Consider the following 22,242-nt stretch of genomic DNA (forward strand, 5'->3'; position numbering starts at 1 on the left):
AAAAAAACTAATTAATTATCCATGCTTCTATACTCCACTTTATTTACACAGAAAGAACAAAGATGACAGTTTGAAGACCCAGTTGATTCAGGCCTTACAGGGCAGTCTCATGTACTATTTCCCAGACCATCAGTTTTCTAAAGAGTGGAATGTCACACTGCAGAGAAAATGAGATCAATTACCATAACAGCATAATAAAACATATGCTTGTAAATCAATAGTGTGACAAAATAACAGGAATACATTTGTTTGATCATGTACCTGTCTGAAGGTGAGTTGCTTTCCTTAATAAATCACGATCAGGTCAGCATACTCACACTACTGTAAAAATAAAGTAGGATACGTTACAACACATTTCATTTAAGAAATCGTAAGATAATTCAAAATAGCTTACCAATACGATTGTTTTGTTGGTTATCCATCGCTGCAGTCCTTGCTTTGAATTTAAGAAAGCATTTTTGCGCATGTTCGGTGACTTTTTGTGAGGGGGAGACTTCGACACATATTTAGACACGCCCATTGTACGTCACGGAACTGAAACCCCTGGAATTTAGTGAATGCCTGAAGGATACATTCGTTCCATCCTTAAAAACCCTCGGAAATAAGGTCGCATTTTGGCGCTGCATTTGAAGCAACCTTTGAATCGGGACAGCCTTACCAGCCTTCAGTCGCGCTGCTGTGACGCAATCGGTCTTAAAATGCAGCCTTCAAAGAACGCAGCCCCCGAATTGGAACACAGCCGTTAAGTAAGTACCTAGTGGAATTGAGTACCTACTCATTGAGTACGCCATTTCGGATTAAGTCTGTCTTTAGCGATTAAAGAATGGCTCCTTTTTAGTGATAGGCGGGACTTCGCTGAGCGGCCGTATTGAGCGTTGCACTTTTCCCAATTTATTGAAATACGTCTGCGGCGTCTTGATAATATCTATAGTCTTTGTAAATGTCATTCTGGCGCCCTCCTGTGGTGAACTGTGCAAACTACAATGCCGCAACTGTAATCCACAAAATCAACAATGTTTAGTGAAATTACTCTATGAGGTGGTAAGCGTTACTGAATTTCTTTTGTTGGGGGAAGTTTATACTTCTTTACTCAGTTTTGTAGTTTGTAACTGAGTCGAATTTTCATTCCAAGCGCATTTTTGTCTTTACTTTGTCTCATTGGATGTATTTGTCCAATAAACACCCATAAGTGAAACGTAGCAAATAACAACGTTATAACTAAATACAGTACTGATATATTGTGAAAAGCAAATTATTAATATTGTACCTGACTAAAGCGTCCATACCTCTAACCTCTGCCAACGTTTACGTTTTGTGATTCTACCTGTAATTTTGTACTATGTAGTGTAATTGACATAAATGGCCACTAGATGGCACTATTGGATTATTTTCGTTAGCCGAACACAGTGGCGCAACACGCAAGTCACCACAAGAGGGCGCCTGCGCCATTCATTTATGTTATTTATAAGGTGTTGCATAAATACCGCATTTGATTTGAATTTTCAATTAAATCTACGTATTCTGATGCTGTATTATTTTAAAACAATGTTGATAGATATTTTTATAAATCCCTTCTGGGCAGAAATGCCACGTTTCAATAAAAAAAGAGAAAACAGTTTTGTTTAAAACGAAATTGATTTAATTTAATAGGCCAAAATGAGGACATTTTTTACTTGTATTTAAACGGTGGAAACACAATTTTGCCAACGAAAATTTCTTTGGGTCTTTTGGATATAATTTTGGATATTTGGATATTTAGGGCAGTTGTGGCCTAATGGTTAGAGAGTCGGACTTTTGACCAGAAGGTTGCTGGTTTGATTCCCAGGGCCGGCGGGTAACAACTGAGGTGCCCTTGAGCAAGGCACCTTACCCCTACTTGCTCCCCGGGCGCTGCAGTGATAGCTGCCCACTGCTCCGGGTGTACGTGTGTTCACTACTCTCTGGTTGGGTTAAATGTATAGGTCACATTTTGTTGCCTTGTACATGTGCAATGACAATAAAGTTGAATCTAATCTAATATAGAGTATAAACTTTAGACACTGTGAACGTGGAGCTGTTTCAACATAATCAGAAATAATGTTTTGTTTCTACAGCAAATAATGTCCCAGACTTACATTAAACATCAGATAAAACCAGCCATTTGGTGACTGAATTTTGACTAAGCAACAACAGAACAAACCAGTAGGGTATCAAACTAATCTTTCTATTCTACACCTGAAGTACTGTGAGGTATTGTGATGGGGCAAGTACGTGTTTGAAGACAATAAAGACGGTTCGTAACACACCAATATAATAGTAAAAGAAGTCAGGCAACAGTTAGAGACAAGACTATCTGCAAGTAACCATCAAGTTCTGTTAGACTCAACTGACAGGAAAATAAATGCAACAAAAAAATATGAAAACAGCCACCATGAAACACATTTAACAATTTAGGATATAGCAGCAACAAGGTACACAATAGCTCTTTTTTGTCCATTTTCTTTTAGCAGCACTGGAACACAAGTAAACAAAACGTTTACACAGAAAGAAAAGAATAAAAGAAAAGAAAATGAATGTAAAGCTATGATAGCACACATAAGCAATGAAAAGCAATGTGTGAAATTACATGAACATGTTAACCTAAAAATGAACATTGAAATATTGAAACTTTGAGCACAAACCTGAAGGTCATTTGCATAGTTGTGTTTGAATGGCACAAGTGTGTCACATAAAAACATTTAAATGTTCAGTAAATAAAACTTTCTTTGAGTTTCTAAAGAATTAGCAGAGTTCAATTTCCAAAAATCAACTTACAAAAAAAGTGCAAGAATCAAATGATAAAGACAGAAAGAAAATTGGCATATGTTTTTAAAATATTGTCTTAAATATGAAAAATATTCAAGTAGATGATGTTTATCCTAACAAAGGTAAATAAAGTAATAATAAAATAAAGTGATATAAATTTGATGATGTCTATCTATGAATTCAACACAACTACAGAAAACAACTAATCTTTCATGTCATCACTTCTGTCGAAGCTGACAGTCAGATCAGTTTTTGGACTAAATGTATCACTATAACCCACAAGCACACCTAATATGGGAAACCAGCCCCAAACAAAAATAACTTATAAAGAAAACAAACAAAAAAGAAAACCCTTAGAAATCATTTGTCCTCCTCTCGAATACCCGCGGTAAACCGACGGGAGGCGAGTTCTGAAAGTGCGTCTGTGTCGTGTTTTTACTGAAGGTTTTCAAAACTCCCAAAATATTAAACTGCCATAAATCCCTCCAGCATATCTCTGTTGCACATGTGATAATGTCAAAACATGAGCAAACGGCACCACAATTCTTCAGCACGGTCTGTTTAAATCAATATAAACGAACCTCTCAGAAACTTGTTCATCCCACATTTCTCATACTAGCCTTTCTATCACGTACACAATCTTTCTATCCTCTCTTTTCAATGCACCGCTACTCCATCTCACATCGATCTTTATTTCCTTCACTACATACTTCATCCATCTGACATTGTCCTCTGTGCTCATGAAACTGACTGAAACGGATCAACTTGTTCAATAATAATACGCAGTATGTTTATAATAACATTCATTGGTATTTGAGCATGTTATTTACTGTGATCATTTGCTGCTTTGAATTGTCTTAATGTCCATACAGTGTGATAGGAAAATACATCCTTGATTGACAGATGTCTTTGTCCTTTATAGCTTTAAACTAGCATCTAAGTGAACCCCATATTCCCCCGTATAGAAAATAAACCGCCACTTGAAATAAAACATTGTATATGTAATATACAAAAGCAACAATTATTATTAGTTTAATAATAATTTTTTTTGGTTTAATATTCATATTAGGAGATTATATTATATGCTATAGCCTATACAAATGTATGCTTAATATATAATATACCGTGTTATTTAATTATATTTCATGGCCGTTTCATTGAAATTCAAGTATGTTCGACAGCACCGCCTGCAGATTTGAGGTGACTGCAGCATCTCCTTTACAAAACATCAAGCTTGACGTGGCCTACCATAAAATCCTGAATGCACTAATGACAAAATAAATGTGATCTGCAGGTCGGGGAGTTGTGGTGGACAGGAACTGACATCATAAGTTGACATCACGCACATCTGTGGGGGTGCAGGACAGGTTCTGAGAGTCCGGCGTTTTGCTGGTGGCTCCGCCCTCTTGTTTTTGTGTATGTTGACTCTCTTTGAGGCTATTGGCCAGCAGCTGCTCGATCTGCTCTTGACATGACTTCAGATAGTCCTGCATGAGAGAAAGAGAGAGGCATCAAGCATCAAGTAAACTAACAACTATATATTCCTCTGTACAGCCGTAGACCGACATTGCTGTCGTTTTTGAATGGTTTTCTTCCACCCCAGTTTATTATTGTGGTATTTGAGATTTCAAGTAAAAATGACCCTAATAGGCACGTGAAAATAAAACATGCAGTAATTGGTTCATTTGTGTTTTTTCCTTCCATCATTTACTCATCATGTCATTCCAAACCTGTTTGACTTTCTTTCTCCTGCAGAACACAGAAGAAGATATCTTGAAGAATGTTGGGAACCAAACAACATTGGCCCTCATTGACTTCCATTGTTTGGACAATATATATAGATATACGGGTTTTAAATGACATGAGGGTGAATAAATAATGACAGAATTGTTATTTGTGAGTGAATTATCCCTCTAAACCCTCCACTGTCTCTCTAGATCACTAAAACTGGACAGGCAGTTCTCTCATTGAACCTTCTGAGACGACAACAAGCCTTGTTATCCCAACAACTACAGTCCCAGGATGAACTGGTTGCTAACACAGACATATGGAGGTATTTTCCAGAACATGAGATGTAAAAGTGAACACATCACATTGAGAAAAGACAAAGAATGTGTGTAGCGTTACAAGTGTGGTTGGGTGTGTGCAAGCTGGTGTGTTAATGGGGCGTTCGCTCTCCGAGTCTAAATCGAAAAAGTTTAAGAGCGAGACTTTCAAAACAGCCGAAGGCAATATGTGTATGTGCAGTAGTGAGCTTTAATCCACAGATGTGCTTGAGAAGCCTCTGTCTCGCCACAAGAATGCAGTTCTGAAAACACACCGCCGCCGTGGCGTGAACGCTTACACACACACACACACACACACACACACACACACACACACACACACACGCACACACACACACACAATGACACATCGCTCTCCATTACCAACCAGTTATGTGTGGATATCCTGTTCTTCCAAGTGTCCCGAATCAGTTTTTTGGGGGTATGCGAGAGCGCTGACACTTACCACCTCAGTGTTGGTGATTTTAGCCAACATCTCCATCAGACTGTAACCCCACAGGTTCTGTTCCTTCTCCTGAGGCTGAAGACCACATACAGCCGCCCCCACACTTCCTGTGGCGATCGTGGACGGAGGGTACATGGTGAAGCTGTGATCTGAGGAACGCACAAACACATCCCAAAACATCTGTGACCCGATCACACAGTTCGCTGGAACATTACTCACCTGTGAAAAACTACAAATCTGACCCACAAAGGAGGTCTCAAACATCTGGTTTGAATTCCACACAAACCTCAACCTGACTTTCACACGAGCTCTCCGGTTTCACTCCGGTTTAACATCGCTGCCTTCCTTAAATCCTCCTGCAGCTGTGAATGGAAATCTGCCTTCCGCCCTTCATATCTCAGAGGGCTTTGAGCTTCCAGGAACTACTCCCTTCTGTCTCGAAAGCCTGAGAACAGACCCTCGGTCTGAGAGGAAACCCATTGCTATTTTGTGATGGAAGACCATCATCTTATTATTGGTGTTGCGTGTTTCCTTTCTCACAAGTCAAGAACTTATGTAGAAACATATAACACATTCCGATCAATCAGGAAGGAAACAGATCATTCAAACCTGCCTCGTACTGTCACTCGTGTGTGCAATCCACTCCCACCTGTCGCGCAGAGGGCGATGAAGGTCTGCGCGTGTTTGCGGATGAGCTTCAGTCTGTCTTCAGGAATGGGCAGTTTGTGCAGGATGTGTTCGATGAAGTCGAGAGGGGTGACGGCAGCCATGTTCCATTTCAATTTACTCAGCACCACTAATTCCCACTCCAGCAGAGAGAAATGGAGAGAAGAGAGAGAGGGGAAAAAAGATGAAAAAAAACTACGAAGGATGCTAAATGGGTACTTTTATTTTATTTTTATCTCCTAGGAGTTGTTATTTTCTTACTTATTTAATTGTGTTTTTTACACAGAGAAGGTTTAATTAAAGGTACATTTAGCGGCATCTAGTGGTGAGGTTGCAAATTGCAACCAACGGCTCACTCCACCCCTCCCCTCGCCCTTTCGAAGGCTGACGCAGAACTTAGATGTCGTCACGTTTTCGCTTCTTTGCCGAAGGACATAACGTATTCATGAAACAATGTTTGTCCGTTTAGGGCTACCGTAGAAACAACATGGCGAATTCCATGTAAGCGAACCCGCGCTGCATGTAGATAGAAATAGCTCATTCTAAGGTAAGAAAAACAGAACTCTTCATTATCTTTACACACCTCAGGGTGTGTAAAATGGTTATGTATATGACATTGCATTTCTTTCAATAAATCCTCCAAAAAATGACACACTGGACTTTTAAACCTATCAGTTCTGTAGCAAGTTCTATATATTGTACAACAAAAATATTATTGAAAATTGTTTATGTTTTGGAAATAAATCTGTTATTTGGAATTCAGTTTCTTTTTGTTCAAAATATTGTGATATGATCACGAACCAGTATATCGTATTGTATCAGATTGTGAGCTAAGTATATGGTTACCCCCCCAGCAAGTATATTTCACATCCTGATAATGATTGTGCATTCATTTTGTAAATAAAACTAAGGATTGGTCTGAAGCACTGTAGCAAAATCACTCATTCACACATCCTAGTTTATTCTAATGCACGCAGGTAAATATTGATCACTTGTCAACTTCAAAAACTGCTTTTTAATCTATCTATTATACATATACTCTCTTATACTCTAAAAAACTGTACCACTAGATTAACAAGTCTTACACTTGCATGAAGAACAAATAAGGTACATTTTTAATCAATCTGGCGTAAGCAACTCTTTAAATATTTATCTTTAAATGTTGACCAAGTGACATCATTGCTGTATAATGGAATCAGGCTATCATGCTAAGCCCCGCCCTTGTCTTTGATCTCCACCAACCAGATTCTGCCTTCCCTGCACTGACTCAACTTCCTTCCTCGCACGTGCCCGGTTCACTTTGTTTCTGCCTGCTGTAAGCTGCTTTCTGAGAAACTCGCAAGAACACAGACACTAGGGAAAAAACAAGCAAAGGTGTCGGTGGATGAACGCTACGGTTGCTCCACCTGAAGGGAAATCTCTGATAAAATGACACTAAATCAGAACTAAGGTCAAGACTTTTAAAGACTCGTATCTCTATCTTAGATGTCTGAGCCTGTGAATAAAAATCCATTCATTTGATATGTAGTTTGGTCCAAGTCTAGACTGTCTTTCTGTGCCTTCTCCTTCTCGTTCAAACGCGCTTTAAATCTAAAAGATGAGGCTAAATGGTGAGAAATCATTACAAAATGATCTTCCAAGACTTTATAGCAGGATTTTATGACTTAAAAGAGTGATGTTTTATAAAAACTACTATCAGGGGTTGTCATTTAAGGGGATACTTCACCCAAAAATGAAAATTCTGTCATCATTTACTCACATTCGAGTTGTTCCAAACCTAAACACAGAGAAAGATATTTGGAAGAATGCTTATAGCCAAACAGATCTTGCCCCCCATTGACTCCCATAGTAGGAAAAATTACTTTATCATTTTTTTTGTTCTGTTGAACGCAAGAGAAGATATTTTGAAGAATGTAGGACAGCAAACAGTTCTGGGTCACTTTTGACTTCCATTGTATTTTTTCCTACTATGGTATTCAATTGGGGGCAAAATCTGTTTGGTTATAAGCATTCTCCCAAATATCTTTCTCTGTGTTCATCAGCACAAAGAAATGTATACAGATTTGGAACAACTCGTAGGTGGGTAAATGATGACAGAATTTTCATTTTTGGGTGAAGTATCCCTTTATCTCTAAATGCCTTTAAATATCTACAGTCATAGAATAGTTGAATCAAATCCCAAGTATTAAGGTTCTGTAGTTTAAAGTTATCATTTCTTACCAGCAGTTGTTGACATGTGATGGAGTTGTCTGTGTATATGCACAGCTTCTTGGTCGACAGCGGCTGGCAAGCTTTTAATTTCGATGCCAGTAAAAGACACACGGCTCCTAACAGCTGCAGGTAACACTTTCTCGTTGGAACCGCGGCTAAAAATCTGTCCAGGTAGTTCATAGCCAAGGGAAAGACGTCCTCTTCACACTTCTCCTCCTCACACACCTAAAAGGGCATGGACCGAAGTTTTCACAATTTTAATGTATGTTTACATTCATTTGGTCTTTACAGCTATATGTTTATTTTTTTAAAAGCCACCATAGCACTATATACTAGTAGCTGTGGAAAAAATGAAGAGACCACTTGAGTTTCTCCTTTAATCAGCATTTCTGCATGTAATGTGGCCATTTCAGTCCAATGTGTTGAATTTCAAGAGAAACAAACCTCACAAAGTCACCTAACAGCAATGTGAAAGACCGAGAGTGTGAAGTGTGAAATCAAGCTTATTCCAGATTCGAAAATACATGTAAAACCACACAGCAAAATCGGCAGTGTTAAAAAAGGTCAAATTAACACTCACAGTGTTTATATAATCCACACTTTGAGAGTGTGCATTATATATATACACTGTGTGTGTTAATTTGACCTTTTTAACACTGGCGATTTTACTGTGCATTAGTATCAAACATGAAAATGAACTTGTTTTCTTAGCAGTACACTGTAAAAAAAATCCCTGTTAAATTACAGTAAACAACTGGCAGCTATATTTGCCAGCACATAGCTGTAATTTTACAGCATACCTACTGTAATCTGCAACAACAGTTTATTACTGTAAAAGACATTATAATTTGCACAATATAATACTGTTATTTTAGTGTTCCTGCATCTACCTACTGTAATTTACATTTGCATTCTAATGTTTACGTTCTAGCTTCTGTATCCTATATTTAATGTTCTTACAGTAGGCTCTAAGTAACTTGACTGTCATGAAAAAATGAACTTTCCATCTTCATTCGTGTCTAGCATGGTGCGCGGATGTGAAACCCAGCGACGCCCACACATTCGTCACATTCAAAGAAACATCAACTAACATTTAGGAAGCAAATGTTATGATTGTATATGATATACGCATTGCCTGCCTGCTAGGCTTTCGCTATACCCGACCATTATTATGACTTTTGATGAACTTTAATAACTTGAAATCGAGGACACAACATGGCTGCACGTTTGCACCGAGAAGCTCCTCAAATGTTGCGCGTGTTTGAAAAAATCGCCAAAATTACACAAACAAACAAACCTACTCATATTGCACATGTAAATGAAGCACAGACCCTCGTCTTTCAAATGAGCAATGGCATTGAGAACAATACGAAGGCGTTTTCTTTCAAATCAACACGGATAGTGCGCTTCGCAGTGTGGAGGTTTAGCTTTGCATTGCATTTCCTGGTGCTTTCTTCATCATGAAACTATTCCTGACAAGTTAAGTCAACTTTGCACATTGATGCATAGATGACCTTACATAGGCTACAGAACATGCATTATAGCTAAATGAGAAGCCAACTTAAGAACACGAATGCGTGTTATAAGGCTAACAACATCATTTGTATTACATAATACTTTCAGGCGATTTGATAAAAATGTTCATAAACAAACCTCCAGCATCCACGTCGCGACAATTCGCCTCATGAAAGGTTGAATATCCTTTTGGACGCTTTTAAAATAGGGTCTCTGTGGGACATATCTGTCCTCCACTGTTAGGAGACTTTGCAGGACTCTTTCATCGCAGAAGATGTTCGGATCTTTCTGGGCTCTCCTGTACGCCTCGTTTTCCAAGCAAAAAAGCTCCATGTTGCGTCTAAAATGAACCGATCAAAGTGACAGATGCATGAAGCTGTGAATGTGAAGAGTGAAAGATAATGATGATGATATTTTTGCCCTGGGCATCAATGTGATTTGTCAGCTTTGTCTTGACTTGCAATGTTAACGCTTTCGCTTTTTACATCACGGAGGCTGTAATCCCAGGCATGAGACTTTCTATCTAAAGCCCGGACAGATGAAGCGGTTCACCCTTCTGACTGCATGAGCATGACCACCCTAAAGGCAATGTCGGTCCCTCCTCCTCATACTCGATTCACGTTGCAAAAAAATGCTCACATTCTCTCTTTACTGCCTCGTCATGGCACATGCATTGCATTTTAGCTAAGCCTTTATAAAACCACAACCCACCAAGCCCTACAAACTGCAACAGTTGGTGATGCACAATGAATCAGTGTGCACAATGTCCCTGAAGGGCCTTATAAACTTAAACATGCCTGACATGCTGTTTTTTATTTCCTCTCACGTGGAGATGCACATGTCCAGTCAAATTATCTTGCTACCGTCTTGGTGAGCTTTTATTGATGCATTTATTTATCTGTAGCCTATGTAGAACAACTGTAGTCCTTTTTATTGTAAATTATATACTTTCACAATAATTTGGCAAAATTCATGTTAAAAATCGAATGCAGTACGGTGCAAAAGTGAAGTTTAGAGACTTGGAAAAAAAGGGAAGTTACACGTTGGGTTTGCTAGGTTACGTAACAGTGAAATATGAATAGCTAGCCAATAAGACGGCAAGAAAATAGCTTAAATAGGCAGATATTACAGTCATGTGAAATTTCATGGGAAAACCTGTTCTGTAAAGCGTACGCTGTATGTTCAAGTTTATCCACCTCCGTCCTTCATCCGAAATGTCTTTCTTTACATAATAAAAGACTTTGTCTTCTGGTGCCCTGCATGGCACCTGTCTGTCTCTAGACAACAGATGTTAGTGAGGTTAGTGTGAATTAACTGGTAACAAACTGACCATGTGTTTCAGCGCTAAAAGATGAAAGAACAAACACAAGTCTTCATGAATAATTTAGACATAACAGTCTGTGACAGATGAAAAAGGTGAACGTCTTGTGAAACAGTCAGCAGAGTAATACTCTAAACAATGGGTCATTATTCTCATGAATAGGTGAAAATGTATCTTTTGTGTTGCATGAAATATGTGTAGTAAATAGGACAGAACCTGTCTGAATAGAGATGCACAGATAACACAGGAGCTCATGTGTTACCTGTCACATTTCATTCATGAAAACATAATCACTGGGTTTAAACTACAGAAGATTATATCGGCATTGACTGAATTCGTCGCAAACATGCAGTACGCTACTGTGTCAGAACCACAGAAAAATCGAAATCTAAACAACATGTGTCTCAAACACATCTGTCTAGCTCAGATGCACATGTGTTCTGTTGATACATTAGTCAAATGTTCCTCTGTCAGGAACTGAATAAGTGAGTCATTCGCTGCTTTGGCCGTGCATTAAGTCCTGACTAAAATACCACATCATGGAATTTCATTCAAACAAAAATCCTCCATCTTGAGCGTAAACTCAAATAAGAGCTTATTCGGTAGCACAGAGACGGATGCCAAAATCGATTGCAGAAAGTAACTTTTCTTGAAAGTGCTGTGAAACAGACGCAACAAAACAGCATGTGATACTACTGAAAAGGCGGTGTCCACATCTCATTATACATCATCATGTATAATGGGTATGTTCAGCAGTACATGGCAAATTACCGAACAGACTGTAAAAGCATAAACGTTTTCATGACCCACTTCTTCTCGGGACCAACACCTTTGAGAGATTTGAATGTGTGTCTTATGATAACATGTCAGCCCACGTCGAAGTAGCACAGAGGTAATGCATGGGAATTGTGTAGAAGCATGAAATTACATCCATGATCCAAAGATTCCCACTGCATACCAGTTCTGCACACCTATACCGCCATCAGACCAAGGAGAGAGAGACAGGGGCTTGTCTTGCTTGTCTCTTGTCTCAGATATGAATTCCACGTACTATAATCATTTCTTGGTTTTATAGCATCATTAGTTGGTAAGATCCAAATAAGAACCAGGCGAGACGACAGTGAAATACAGCACACAACCTAGTACAGACATAAAATTATTCTCAATTGCTGACGTTCTCTAGTAGTATCATAGTTGTGTTTATAGATATTACGTTTTTAAATAAACCAGAATTTTTTGAGAATATTTGAAAACGTGGCATGCATCTGCATGTCCTGTCCTGTGCAAGGAAATACAGAGAATATAAACAATAACATTATCAAAAAAGCATGGCTTAGATCTCAGTGCAGATCTGACAAATGCAAGAGAACACAAGACTTTTTTGAAATGTGAAATAATAAGTTTTTATTTACACTATAAAGCTGTTGTTTCAAGCATTGTTTATTTTCTTCCATGTTTTCAAATACCGTGACTACAAATCTGGAATGACGACAAACTCGAAATATTTTGCTTCTCTTTTGAGGTTCAGGAATGGTGCTGAAGTGTGGATGCACATATAGCCCTCTGACAGTCTCTTCTGCTTGAGATAAGAGGAAGAGAAAGAGCGAGAAAGCTGGGTGTCCAGTATAAAAGCGAAGCCTGGCTTCAGTCAAGAGCAAAGAGTTACATAGGCTGGATTTCTGGTGAGTGGGATCACATCCTGATATCTCCAAGATCAGGAAAAAACACACATATTTAGACATGTCACGAGGAAGCACCAACTCGTGTGGGTTTACAATGTTTGTGTATGTGTCATACATGTGTCATATGTCATAATAGCATGGCACTCTCCATCCAGACCAAAATGAATTAAATGACTGTCTTTGCACTCACACAAAACTCAACTCTAGTTTTTTTCAGAATGGAGTTCTTAGGAAACCAAACATCAGATTAGTCACAGACTTCCGTGTGGGTGTGGTCCGATTGCAGCGAGGAAACTGATTTGTCATATACACAACTTCGGAATTTAGTCTCACAGTAAACAGCAGTTGTTTGCATGACAAAGGAAACTGACCGACATTAAAATACCGACACAAAAAAATCACTAGCTGTTGACTAAACAGCGCCAAGATCAAAGCGGTCGTCTGATTAGTCGCAGACATTAAACTAGTCAATGTGAAACAGAAGAGGTTGAGACGGTCATGACCCAGCTACAACTTCAGCTTCTAATTCTGCTTATTGCTTTATTGAATTCCAGCACAGAATCACTAAACTGTGTTGACGACTGCACCAGAAGGCTTGTCAACTCTTTAACAAACGCTATGCATTATGCATTGATTCAATCCCAATGCTTTTTCATAATGTAGCTCAGTAGACTTCATTCAATGCTCAGTTATGTATTGTTAAGGATGATTATTAAAAAAATCTTTGGTAGAATAGACACAAATTAGATCAATACTGACATGGAGTAATTCTACAGTCTATGTGGAGAGCGAAGATAATTTTGTAGAAGAATTTGATGAAAAATGTTTGAGATCATTCTGAAATCTTTGACATTTAATGCATATTTTAATATCGTGGTAAATCTGAGCACACAAATCTCAAATATTTCTAGAAGAAATATATCGTCGCTGGCCTTCAGAAACCTCGTATGTTTAGATTCGCTGTTTTTTAGGAAATGGAAAAACACTGTACTTTTTAAATGATTACATACAGTTCTGTGTTGTCAAAGTTGACAAGCACTTTTTTATACTTTTTATTGGTTAAGTATTTGTAAAAACCTATTGACTAACATAAAGGGTGACTAATAATAATGATTTATCATAATGATAGTCACGAAATATGGAGATACGAGGTTTCAGAAGGACTTAGTGATATATGAGATTTTTGTGTTTTTTTTCTAGGACAACGTTGCGAGTCTCGAGTGCTCCATACAGTAAAAATGTCTAAAATATGAAAATGTATGTTAAAAAAATAGCTTTATGCCTAGTGACGGTTGTACACGATGGCTGACTCACACTGTCAGAATGCATTCTCCAAACCAAAACAGGCAGCTCTGATTTTCCCATGCTCAATTAAAAATACTGCAGGGTTTTTGGCATGAAGCTAAAAATGTGTCATCCAACATTTTCACAGAAAAATCTGCCTGAATCATTTTTCATTATTATCATATCAGCGCTGCTCAGTAAAGATCTACAAACTCATTATATGACAGAGTTAAAGAGATGGACCGCTCGTACAGTAACACTCACAAAGCCCAAATAATCTATTCCCACACAGCATCACAGATCGCTTGAGTTTATCTTCACAGAAAGTCTAATAATAACCGATAGCCCTTGGAAAATCAGTTTCGACCTTCTCCGCAGGGTCAAGCCAGAAGAGGTCTCGACCCTTCCCACCATCTGATTCTGTGAAGCGCTATGGAGACGTTCTGCCATTGTAAATAATATCATTGCATAAAAATCTGTGAAAACTGGGTTCAAAACATTGAAGGGAGTGAGAGAAGAATAGCAGACAGGAGAGGCAAAGAGGAGCAAGGAAATGCTCGCCCTGATCTTTAGGCAGCTCTTCCCAGGACCCCCCGGGATCAAATTCTCCCTCCGGTTCCGGACCAAAGCTCCATATCAGGAAATATATCATCGCATTGACCCACATCCTTAACAAATATATACAATGCTTGGGTTGGCACTCACTTAAATTCGATATAAATCGAGATGATGAATCAGAATATTTCGTCATGAAACTGTGTGCATTGCTCATGAGGAATGACACACTCATCTGAATTGGGTCAATACAAGTTTAATGTATAAACATGCATCTTTATAATGTTGCTGACGATCATGCCCTGGGTATTTGGGGAGACAACACAATATGCATGTTTGCATCCTTTTGTTATGTGTCAGCATTTTTAGCTCCATTCAGATTTGTCAGTCAGACAACTTTTTTGTGTGATAAGAATTACAGGAGTGGCATATTAATTTAGATTAGAATCTACATTGTTTGCATATTCGCTCACAATGGTGTTATCTTTTTATCTATTAAACTTTTACTGTAAAGCCAGCAGAAAGCAAATGAAAATCTGGTTAGAGGTAAAATTCCACAGTAAACTCTGTCATGTAATGTAGCAGCTGGAGATAGACTGCACCTGTCCACACACATTTCTCTCAGAAGAACAAGGTGCTTAGTTATAACGTTGGTTGGAAATGTGCAGACTGCTCCCACGGTAAACTGCATTACATCACTAGAAAGACTGTGACCCATCCAGTGTCCATCTGCTAAACAAACCCACAGATGCAGATAGATCTGTAGAAGAAAGCACGCTGTAACATTGGCGACAGAAAGTAAGCAACATATTTAGACCTCAGTGATCCACAATGGAAATCTTTAAGGTATGCTGAAAGTTCTGAAAACCCGAACGCCACAGTTTCTCATGTCAAAAGTTGTATACGTTCTTTCTAAAAAGGCCATTTTATAAACATCAGCTCCTGATTGCTAAATAAGAGTTTGGCTATAGATCAGACGGACTGTTTTGGGAAGCGCCAGCCAAACCTGAACAAACAACCCCAACAAAATCAACCTAAACTAAAGAGCAGCTCTTAACAACATTCAGGAACATGTGAAAATAGTTTTGACAATCTCATTACATGAAGATTGTGTAATGTCTGTTTTGCGCACCAGAGGTGGAATGTGAGGCAGATCAAACGGAGCGTCCCGGGGGCACTCTGGATCAGATTGCATTTTGGGTTGAAGCCTTTCATTCATTTGTGACATTTACAGTCATTGCAGCCTTAGCCCTCGGCGTCCCTAAAACAGGGCCCCTCGTCTTTCTGGAAAATCCCTCGGAGCGTGTGTCTGGCTCCACTTGTGTGTTCCGCGCCGGTAGAGGAAACTGGCCAATTACGGAGGCAAGAGCTAAGACGCATATGATGTCATCCCACACACCCTCCTAACCGGGCTAACAGATTACAGATGAAATCCAGTGAAGGGAGGGGAGGAGAGAATTGTATTGGCTCTGAGAATAGAGAATTCGTTTATCTGCAAAAATACTTGAAAGCACCCCACATCTTAAAGGGATCCTTCCCACAAAATGAACATTCTGTCATCATTTACTCACCTTCGAGTTGTTCCAAATCTGTATAAATGTCTTTGTTCTGATGAACACAGAGAAAGATATTTGTAAGAATGCTTATAACCAAACAGATTTTGCCCCCAATTGATTACCATAGTAGGAAAAAATACAATGGAAGTCAAAAGTGCCCCAGAACTGTTTGCTGTCCATTCTTCAAAATGTCTTGTGGGGGCAAGATCTGTTTGGTTTTATATAGAAATGTATATAGTTTTGGAACAACTCGAAGGTGAGTAAATGATGATAGAATTTTCATTTTTGGGTGAAGTATCTGCAGGGTGTTGGATAGTGTTGACCACAAGCCAAACAGCTATTTTGGTATTGTATTAGCAAACTTGGGGTCCATTCTCCAATATTTACAATCTAATCAATTCTCAATTGATATAATACCATCCTACAGTTCTAATTAAACAACCAAATTCACTCAAAATGTGTCACATTACAGAAAGTCAAATGGGTTCCACAAAGCAATTCACATCGCCTGAGATTGTTTTACCAGTCGCGTGCATCCTTTCGTGAGCTTTTGATGAGTTTTCATCCTCTAGGCTGTGATCCACAGTGTGCAGGCACCTTATCAGATTTCAAAGGGAGGTATTGGACAATGTCCTGTGAGATTACTGTGGTACAGACTGAAACTATCTTTATCCCTGGGTCCTATTCTCAAAGTTCAAATGTTCTTTGCATTTATACTCTGAAAAACCCTTTTTAATGGAGACGGTACTTTCTCCCCTCAGCGGTCTGACACTTGGACATAGAAATGCACACTGTATTTATGTCTCTAAACTGACTTTCACATAGACAACTGCACAAAAAGCATAATTGATTTTCACACTTTAGTACTAACACAAAATGTTAACTCCACACATTGAGCGCTCTGGGCAAACATACAGTAACTAGTGTGTTTTCTGTTTTTCTATAAACACAAGGGTTTGCATTTTTTATATTTGTAGGATAGCTGCTTAAAAAACTAACAAATCAATGATGTGTTAGATCTTATTATAAGGGCTGGAAATGGTTTGTGGGTTGTTTTGCTGACCTCTGGTGCTTTGAAGAGGGTTTGCATCGATAAGGACATACGATTTATATAAATAAATTAGTTACTACTTATCTGAGACCCACTCACATGCTAGACGTGAACATTCATAGTTTTTAAATCAAATGAATAAAACGAGGTGCACGCTGTCTAAACCTCACCCGCTGTTTACATGGAAAGGGTTTCAAAATCTAATATTTATTATGAATATATTAACTATCAATACATTAACTAAGTATCATCAATTATTAATCGTTTTAAATGCTTAAATTAAAACGATTTAATAAACTGATGTGTGAGGGTTTTATTGCGGGTTTGTACTGCGTGAGAGACTTTTATTTTGAAAGTTTTTTTTTATTTGCGGCCATGTTCACTGTTGATATTTTGTAGTGTCGTTCTTCACACTGCTGATTTTACCGCGTTAATGGAGTGCTAAAACAGAGGAAGCAGGTATCATAATATGTTTATTGTGAATGTGTACAAATTAGTTGTTTTTTGTATGAAAACATATAATTGATTTATTCACGTGGGCGCTGTTTCGCTGTGCAGTTTGTTAGTGAAGTCTTTCGCACGTGCACGATTGTTCAATGCGTAACTTAAGTAAACATTAAAGATGGATGCATGCTTTATAATTTCAATTAACTGATAAAATATGACAATCAAAATACATTTACAAAAATGTAAATGGTGTACTTTTTACTACAACGCAAAATTACTGCACTGCAATGCAGTGAAGTTTTCTTAATCGCTTTGCTGATGACATTTGGAGAGTAATTTACATCAGTTTCTATCAATTAATTCTATATGGCTGATGTTGTCTGATTGTTGTTTTATGAAAGTTTTGTGTATTTTTGTGTGTATAAGTTGGCAGAGGAACTGTGCAGATATGACGCCCTCGATGGAGGGCATGCCCTCCCTTATCGAGAAGACCATGAATATGCGGAGGGATGAACAGGCACGACAGGTGGTTCTGGCATGGGCTGTGCTGAATATTTCTCTGGCTGGAATGATCTACACTGAGATGTGAGTTCATACCTGTATTAGTTTTACTTCAAAATGTACTAGTTGAGTGGCACTAAATGTCTGGACATTTAAATCTGTTGCCACTGTCTATGATTGATTATAATTACAGTCCCAGCTGTGGGACTTTCTTTGTAAATGTGTGATATAGAAGTGTCTTGAACCAAAAGTAACCAAGTCACTTTGTCTTTAAGGTCTGGACAGCTTCTTAGCAGATACTACAACATAAACCATTGGTTGATCTGGTATATCGGTAAGTATATTAAGTGTGAAAGATGTTGTTTTTTGAGTTTGTTGCTTTTCCTCTGACTGTTGTTTTGTTGGACAGAGCTCGGCCTTGCCTCCCTGTTCAGCCTTAATGCACTTTTTGACTTCTGGAAGTACTTCAAATACACCATGGCCCCCTCCACGATCGCTGTCTCGCCAGAGCAGCATCGACTTCTTGGGCTCTCAGTCTCAGGTAAGATAGCTGGCAAATTTGACATTGTTTTAGACATATTTCATACATGCACATTTAACACAGCTCTGTTATTATTGTTTTAACAGGGATCCAGGCCTCTCCACCGCCGAAACAAGAGAAGAAGGAAGCTCCTGTCTCGGTCCAATCCTCGCCTCTGCAGGGACAGAATGTTCTTAGTTTTAGTCCTGCAAGACCCTCCAGCACCAGCCCCAAGTTTCCCCCCAGCTGTATTTCTGGATACAGTCCATCGTTGAGCAGCCCATCCTCAGCAGGGGGAACTTTTTCACCTTCCATGGCTTTTGGCAAGGTTTGTGTTTCACAAATTACCCTAAAATGCTGCTCAGCATTGTGCACGTCCCATTGTCTCCATGTAGGATTTGTACATCTGCAGGTGATGAACTACAGCCCATCTCCAAGCTCCTCTCCCTACCCAAGTAACGTCGGACCAGTGGAGGGCTCCAGTCTCCGTGCGCGGTACCGCACATCTCCGTCTGTCTTCAGTTCGCCTGGAGGTAAAGAGGATTACATTGATAATTTGAAGTCTTTGGAAAAGTTTCTACGCTCAGAAGAGGAGAAAAGTCATCGTAGTCAACTGGGTAAGAGTCCTGCAAGGTAAAGACGTTGAGCGCTTTTCCACCATCGTGCCGAATCGTTCTAAGCACAGTCTGAAACGGTTACAGTTATGTTTCCACGTGAGCCTGGTTCGACACGATTACAAACTGTTCTCAGCTCGGAATCGTGGTAATGAATGCGCGCAGAGCCTTTATAGCTCAGTCTCTTGTGTTTACCAAGGCAGCATGTGACGCGTTTGTGTTTACATTCTAAAAATTTCCGTTATCAGCCCTGCGGTGGAAAATGAAACCATTTAAGTACCGGCTGGCATGGATCGGCACGGAGTGGAACGATTAAGCAACGAGAACGATTCGGCGCGATGGTGGAAAAGTGCTCGTTGAGTCAAACTGTAGCAGTTCAACAGAAGAGTCCTAAGTCTTTAGAATGACTGATTCTTTTTAGGAAGTCCTGAGTCAACATCTCCAAGACACAGTCCAACCTTCTGGAACTACAGTCGTTCGGTGGGGGATTACGCACAGAGCCTGAGAAAATTTCAGTACCAGCCCGCCTGCCGTTCACAAGCCCCTTCTGCCCATAAAGACGACACAGAGCTGGGGTCCAAACAGGCTGTGGAAGAAGTGAGGATTCAGTGAATACAGTAGCACACATTTTTTGAGGGTGATTGTGACTTAGAAGCTCAATAAAATTGTCCTTTTCCTAGGTGTGGGGAAGAATCACAACCAGCCGTGCAGTAACTGAAAGTATTGACAGCTGGACTGCTAAACTGAGAAACGTAAGAATTTCATTCGCTTTAGTCATTAATCCTACGGTGTATTTTATATGCTCAAAATACCATGACACTGGCAGTGTGATTTTGATGTCAGTGGATGTTTCGTGTAGAATTTAGGTTTTATTTTATATATTTATTCCAGTGGATAAACGACACCATTCTGGTACATCTGGTGAAAGAGATCGACTCTATCAACAGTCAGCTGAGAAGAATGGGTTGTCCTGAGCTTCAGATTGGGGGTAACAGTTTTTTCTCCCATATCCGAATCAGAAATACTTTATTAATCAATCAAATATATATTTAACTACATGTGTTTGTTTAAGTTGCTCCACTACAACTTGATTGTTTTTTTGCATGAAGAGGCCAGCATCAGCAGTCTCAAACAAGCTGCTGTGGTCAAAGCTTCTGCGATCCCCACCCTCAATGCCATCGTTCAATATTTGGACATCACAGCTAATCAAGAGTATCTTGTGGACAGAATCAAAGGTGAGCAGAATACAGGATTTCGTTTGTTATCTTTATTGCATTTACAGATGCGTTTTACTCTATATATTGTTCTCATGGTCTTGTCCTGCAGAATTGGCCCACAGCGGCTGCATGAGCTCTTTCCGCTGGAATGGAGGAGGAGATTTGAAAAACCGAAAATGGGACACTGATCTTCCAACAGACTCTGCTGTGAGTTCCATCGAAAACATGTATCTTTAATCGTCGTCATATCAGTGTTTCGATGAGAACAAGAACCCTATACATCACCATTTTCTGCACTGTTCTAGATTCTGATGCACTTGCTGTGTACATATCTGGACTCCAGACTCCCTCCACATCCTAAATATCCTGATGGGAAGACCTTTACATCACAACATTTTATACAGACACCAGATAAACCAGGTTCGCTCGAACACTGTTGCGTAAACTGTTTATATCTTTATGACTCTGGAATTGAAAAAAATGTTTGTTTCTTGTAGATATGTCCAATGAGAACCTCTTCTGCATCCATCAAAGCAGCACAAACCCCCCTCATTATCAGCTCGTTTATCAAGGTCACATCTACAGCTTACCAAAGGTATTTTATTTACTGGCCAACCAGAACTAAAGTGATGTAATGCTTTAAATAATGAGACTAATGCTTGATGTTTTCACAGGGCAGAAATAACTTGTTTCATACCATCCTCATGTTTCTCTACATTATTAAAACTAAGGAGTCTGGCATGCTGGGGTGAGTGGAAATGTGCAATACGTGTGATTTTAGTCAGTGTTTGTCTCGGGCAACAGTAATTTCTGCTTTGGATCTTGTATTATATAAGATTATAATAATAATAATAAGTATGTATAGTAATCTATGAAATGTAACTCTAATGTGAGTCTTTTCTCAATTTTTTGCTACAGGAGAGTGAATCTTGGCCTATCAGGGGTGAACATACTTTGGATCTTTGGTGACTGAGATTGTGATGTTAAAACATGGCAAAACAAGAGCCATATGAATTTCACTGCATTGTATTGTACGCCTTGCAACCTGAATGCACATACAAATGAAGCACAGAAAATGTTTTTAGCTGTACAAGAATGTTTTAAATGGCTTGAAACCGTGCCAAAACGGGTCTTGTTCCCTCTGTATTTTGTACGCCATAGTTTTTGTATCTCGTTTGTCATACAAGCTTAATATCCAAAGTTCTTTTGATTTCGATTTGAATTTAGAACAATGTAGTTTTATATGAACGCAAATTCATTAATCGGGTTATCTGGGGTTTGGATGGGCACAGCAGGATTTACTTGTACTGCATTTTAATGTGAAAACAGTAAAACAATGGTTTCTTGCACTAAAAGAAAAAATATTACTTTTCCTTTTTTCTTTACCATAAGTCTGTGCTCCGCACAAGTACGTGTAAGCACCTGTTACACATCCATAACTATCCTTATGAAGGACAGAAATCTGAAAACACTGTTTTTTGAACACTGTTACTCCTAACGCCCTTCCCGAGGCATTTTATTTTATGTTGTTAGCATTTTGTATTGTGCCTGAAAGTAATCTTAAAACCCTGGACTAAGCCCGCTCTTGTCTTTGTATTTAAAATAAATAAAGGCTTAAATTGTTCTTGAATTGGGCTTGAAAATACAACATACTCATAAGAACGCTGTTGCACGACGTAGCCATTAGATGGCAGTGATGTTCTGCTGGTCGATTTGGCTTTTTTGTCAGAATAATGATTCATTGTAAATTATAGTGTTATATAAGTGTTAACAACTGTAAATTCTTGGGCTTTTACGGTGCTTGTAG

The 22,242-nt window shown here is 38.9% G+C and overlaps 2 protein-coding genes and 1 long non-coding RNA gene across 4 annotated transcripts; 1 reads left to right on the forward strand and 2 right to left on the reverse strand.

Moving 5' to 3' along the window:
• Positions 1–6: 6 nt before the first annotated feature.
• LOC130547594 (uncharacterized) lies at positions 7–1,481 on the reverse strand. The gene is made up of 3 exons (XR_008961900.1): positions 395–1,481; positions 262–321; positions 7–157 (listed from the first exon to the last, which is right to left on the reverse strand). It is a non-coding gene; the product is annotated as an uncharacterized LOC130547594 (long non-coding RNA).
• A 100-nt stretch (positions 1,482–1,581) lies between these two features.
• Positions 1,582–10,397, reverse strand: ccnd2b (cyclin D2, b). The gene is made up of 5 exons (XM_057323650.1): positions 9,826–10,397; positions 8,181–8,397; positions 5,945–6,103; positions 5,296–5,444; positions 1,582–4,271 (listed from the first exon to the last, which is right to left on the reverse strand). The coding sequence occupies exons 1-5, from the start codon at positions 10,018–10,020 to the stop codon at positions 4,110–4,112; spliced, it is 882 nt and encodes a 293-aa protein (XP_057179633.1). The 5' UTR covers positions 10,021–10,397; the 3' UTR covers positions 1,582–4,109.
• Positions 10,398–12,548: 2,151 nt separating this feature from the next.
• tmem209 (transmembrane protein 209) lies at positions 12,549–22,065 on the forward strand. 2 transcript variants are annotated; one of them, XM_057323649.1, is made up of 15 exons: positions 12,549–12,690; positions 18,010–18,168; positions 18,360–18,418; positions 18,494–18,625; positions 18,712–18,932; positions 19,017–19,221; positions 19,640–19,815; positions 19,899–19,970; positions 20,110–20,206; positions 20,328–20,453; positions 20,545–20,642; positions 20,741–20,855; positions 20,933–21,030; positions 21,110–21,183; positions 21,354–22,065. In XM_057323649.1, exons 2-15 carry the CDS (start codon positions 18,032–18,034, stop codon positions 21,406–21,408), a joined length of 1,665 nt encoding a protein of 554 aa, XP_057179632.1. In that variant the 5' UTR covers positions 12,549–12,690; positions 18,010–18,031; the 3' UTR covers positions 21,409–22,065. The 2 variants fall into 2 exon arrangements, with proteins under 2 accessions (XP_057179632.1, XP_057179631.1); XM_057323648.1 differs by lacking the exon at positions 12,549–12,690 and adding an exon at positions 17,506–17,595.
• The last annotated feature ends 177 nt before the right edge of the window (positions 22,066–22,242 follow it).

This window comes from Triplophysa rosa, linkage group LG24, assembly GCF_024868665.1.
Source record: "Triplophysa rosa linkage group LG24, Trosa_1v2, whole genome shotgun sequence".
Taxonomy (NCBI): Eukaryota; Metazoa; Chordata; class Actinopteri; order Cypriniformes; family Nemacheilidae; genus Triplophysa; species Triplophysa rosa.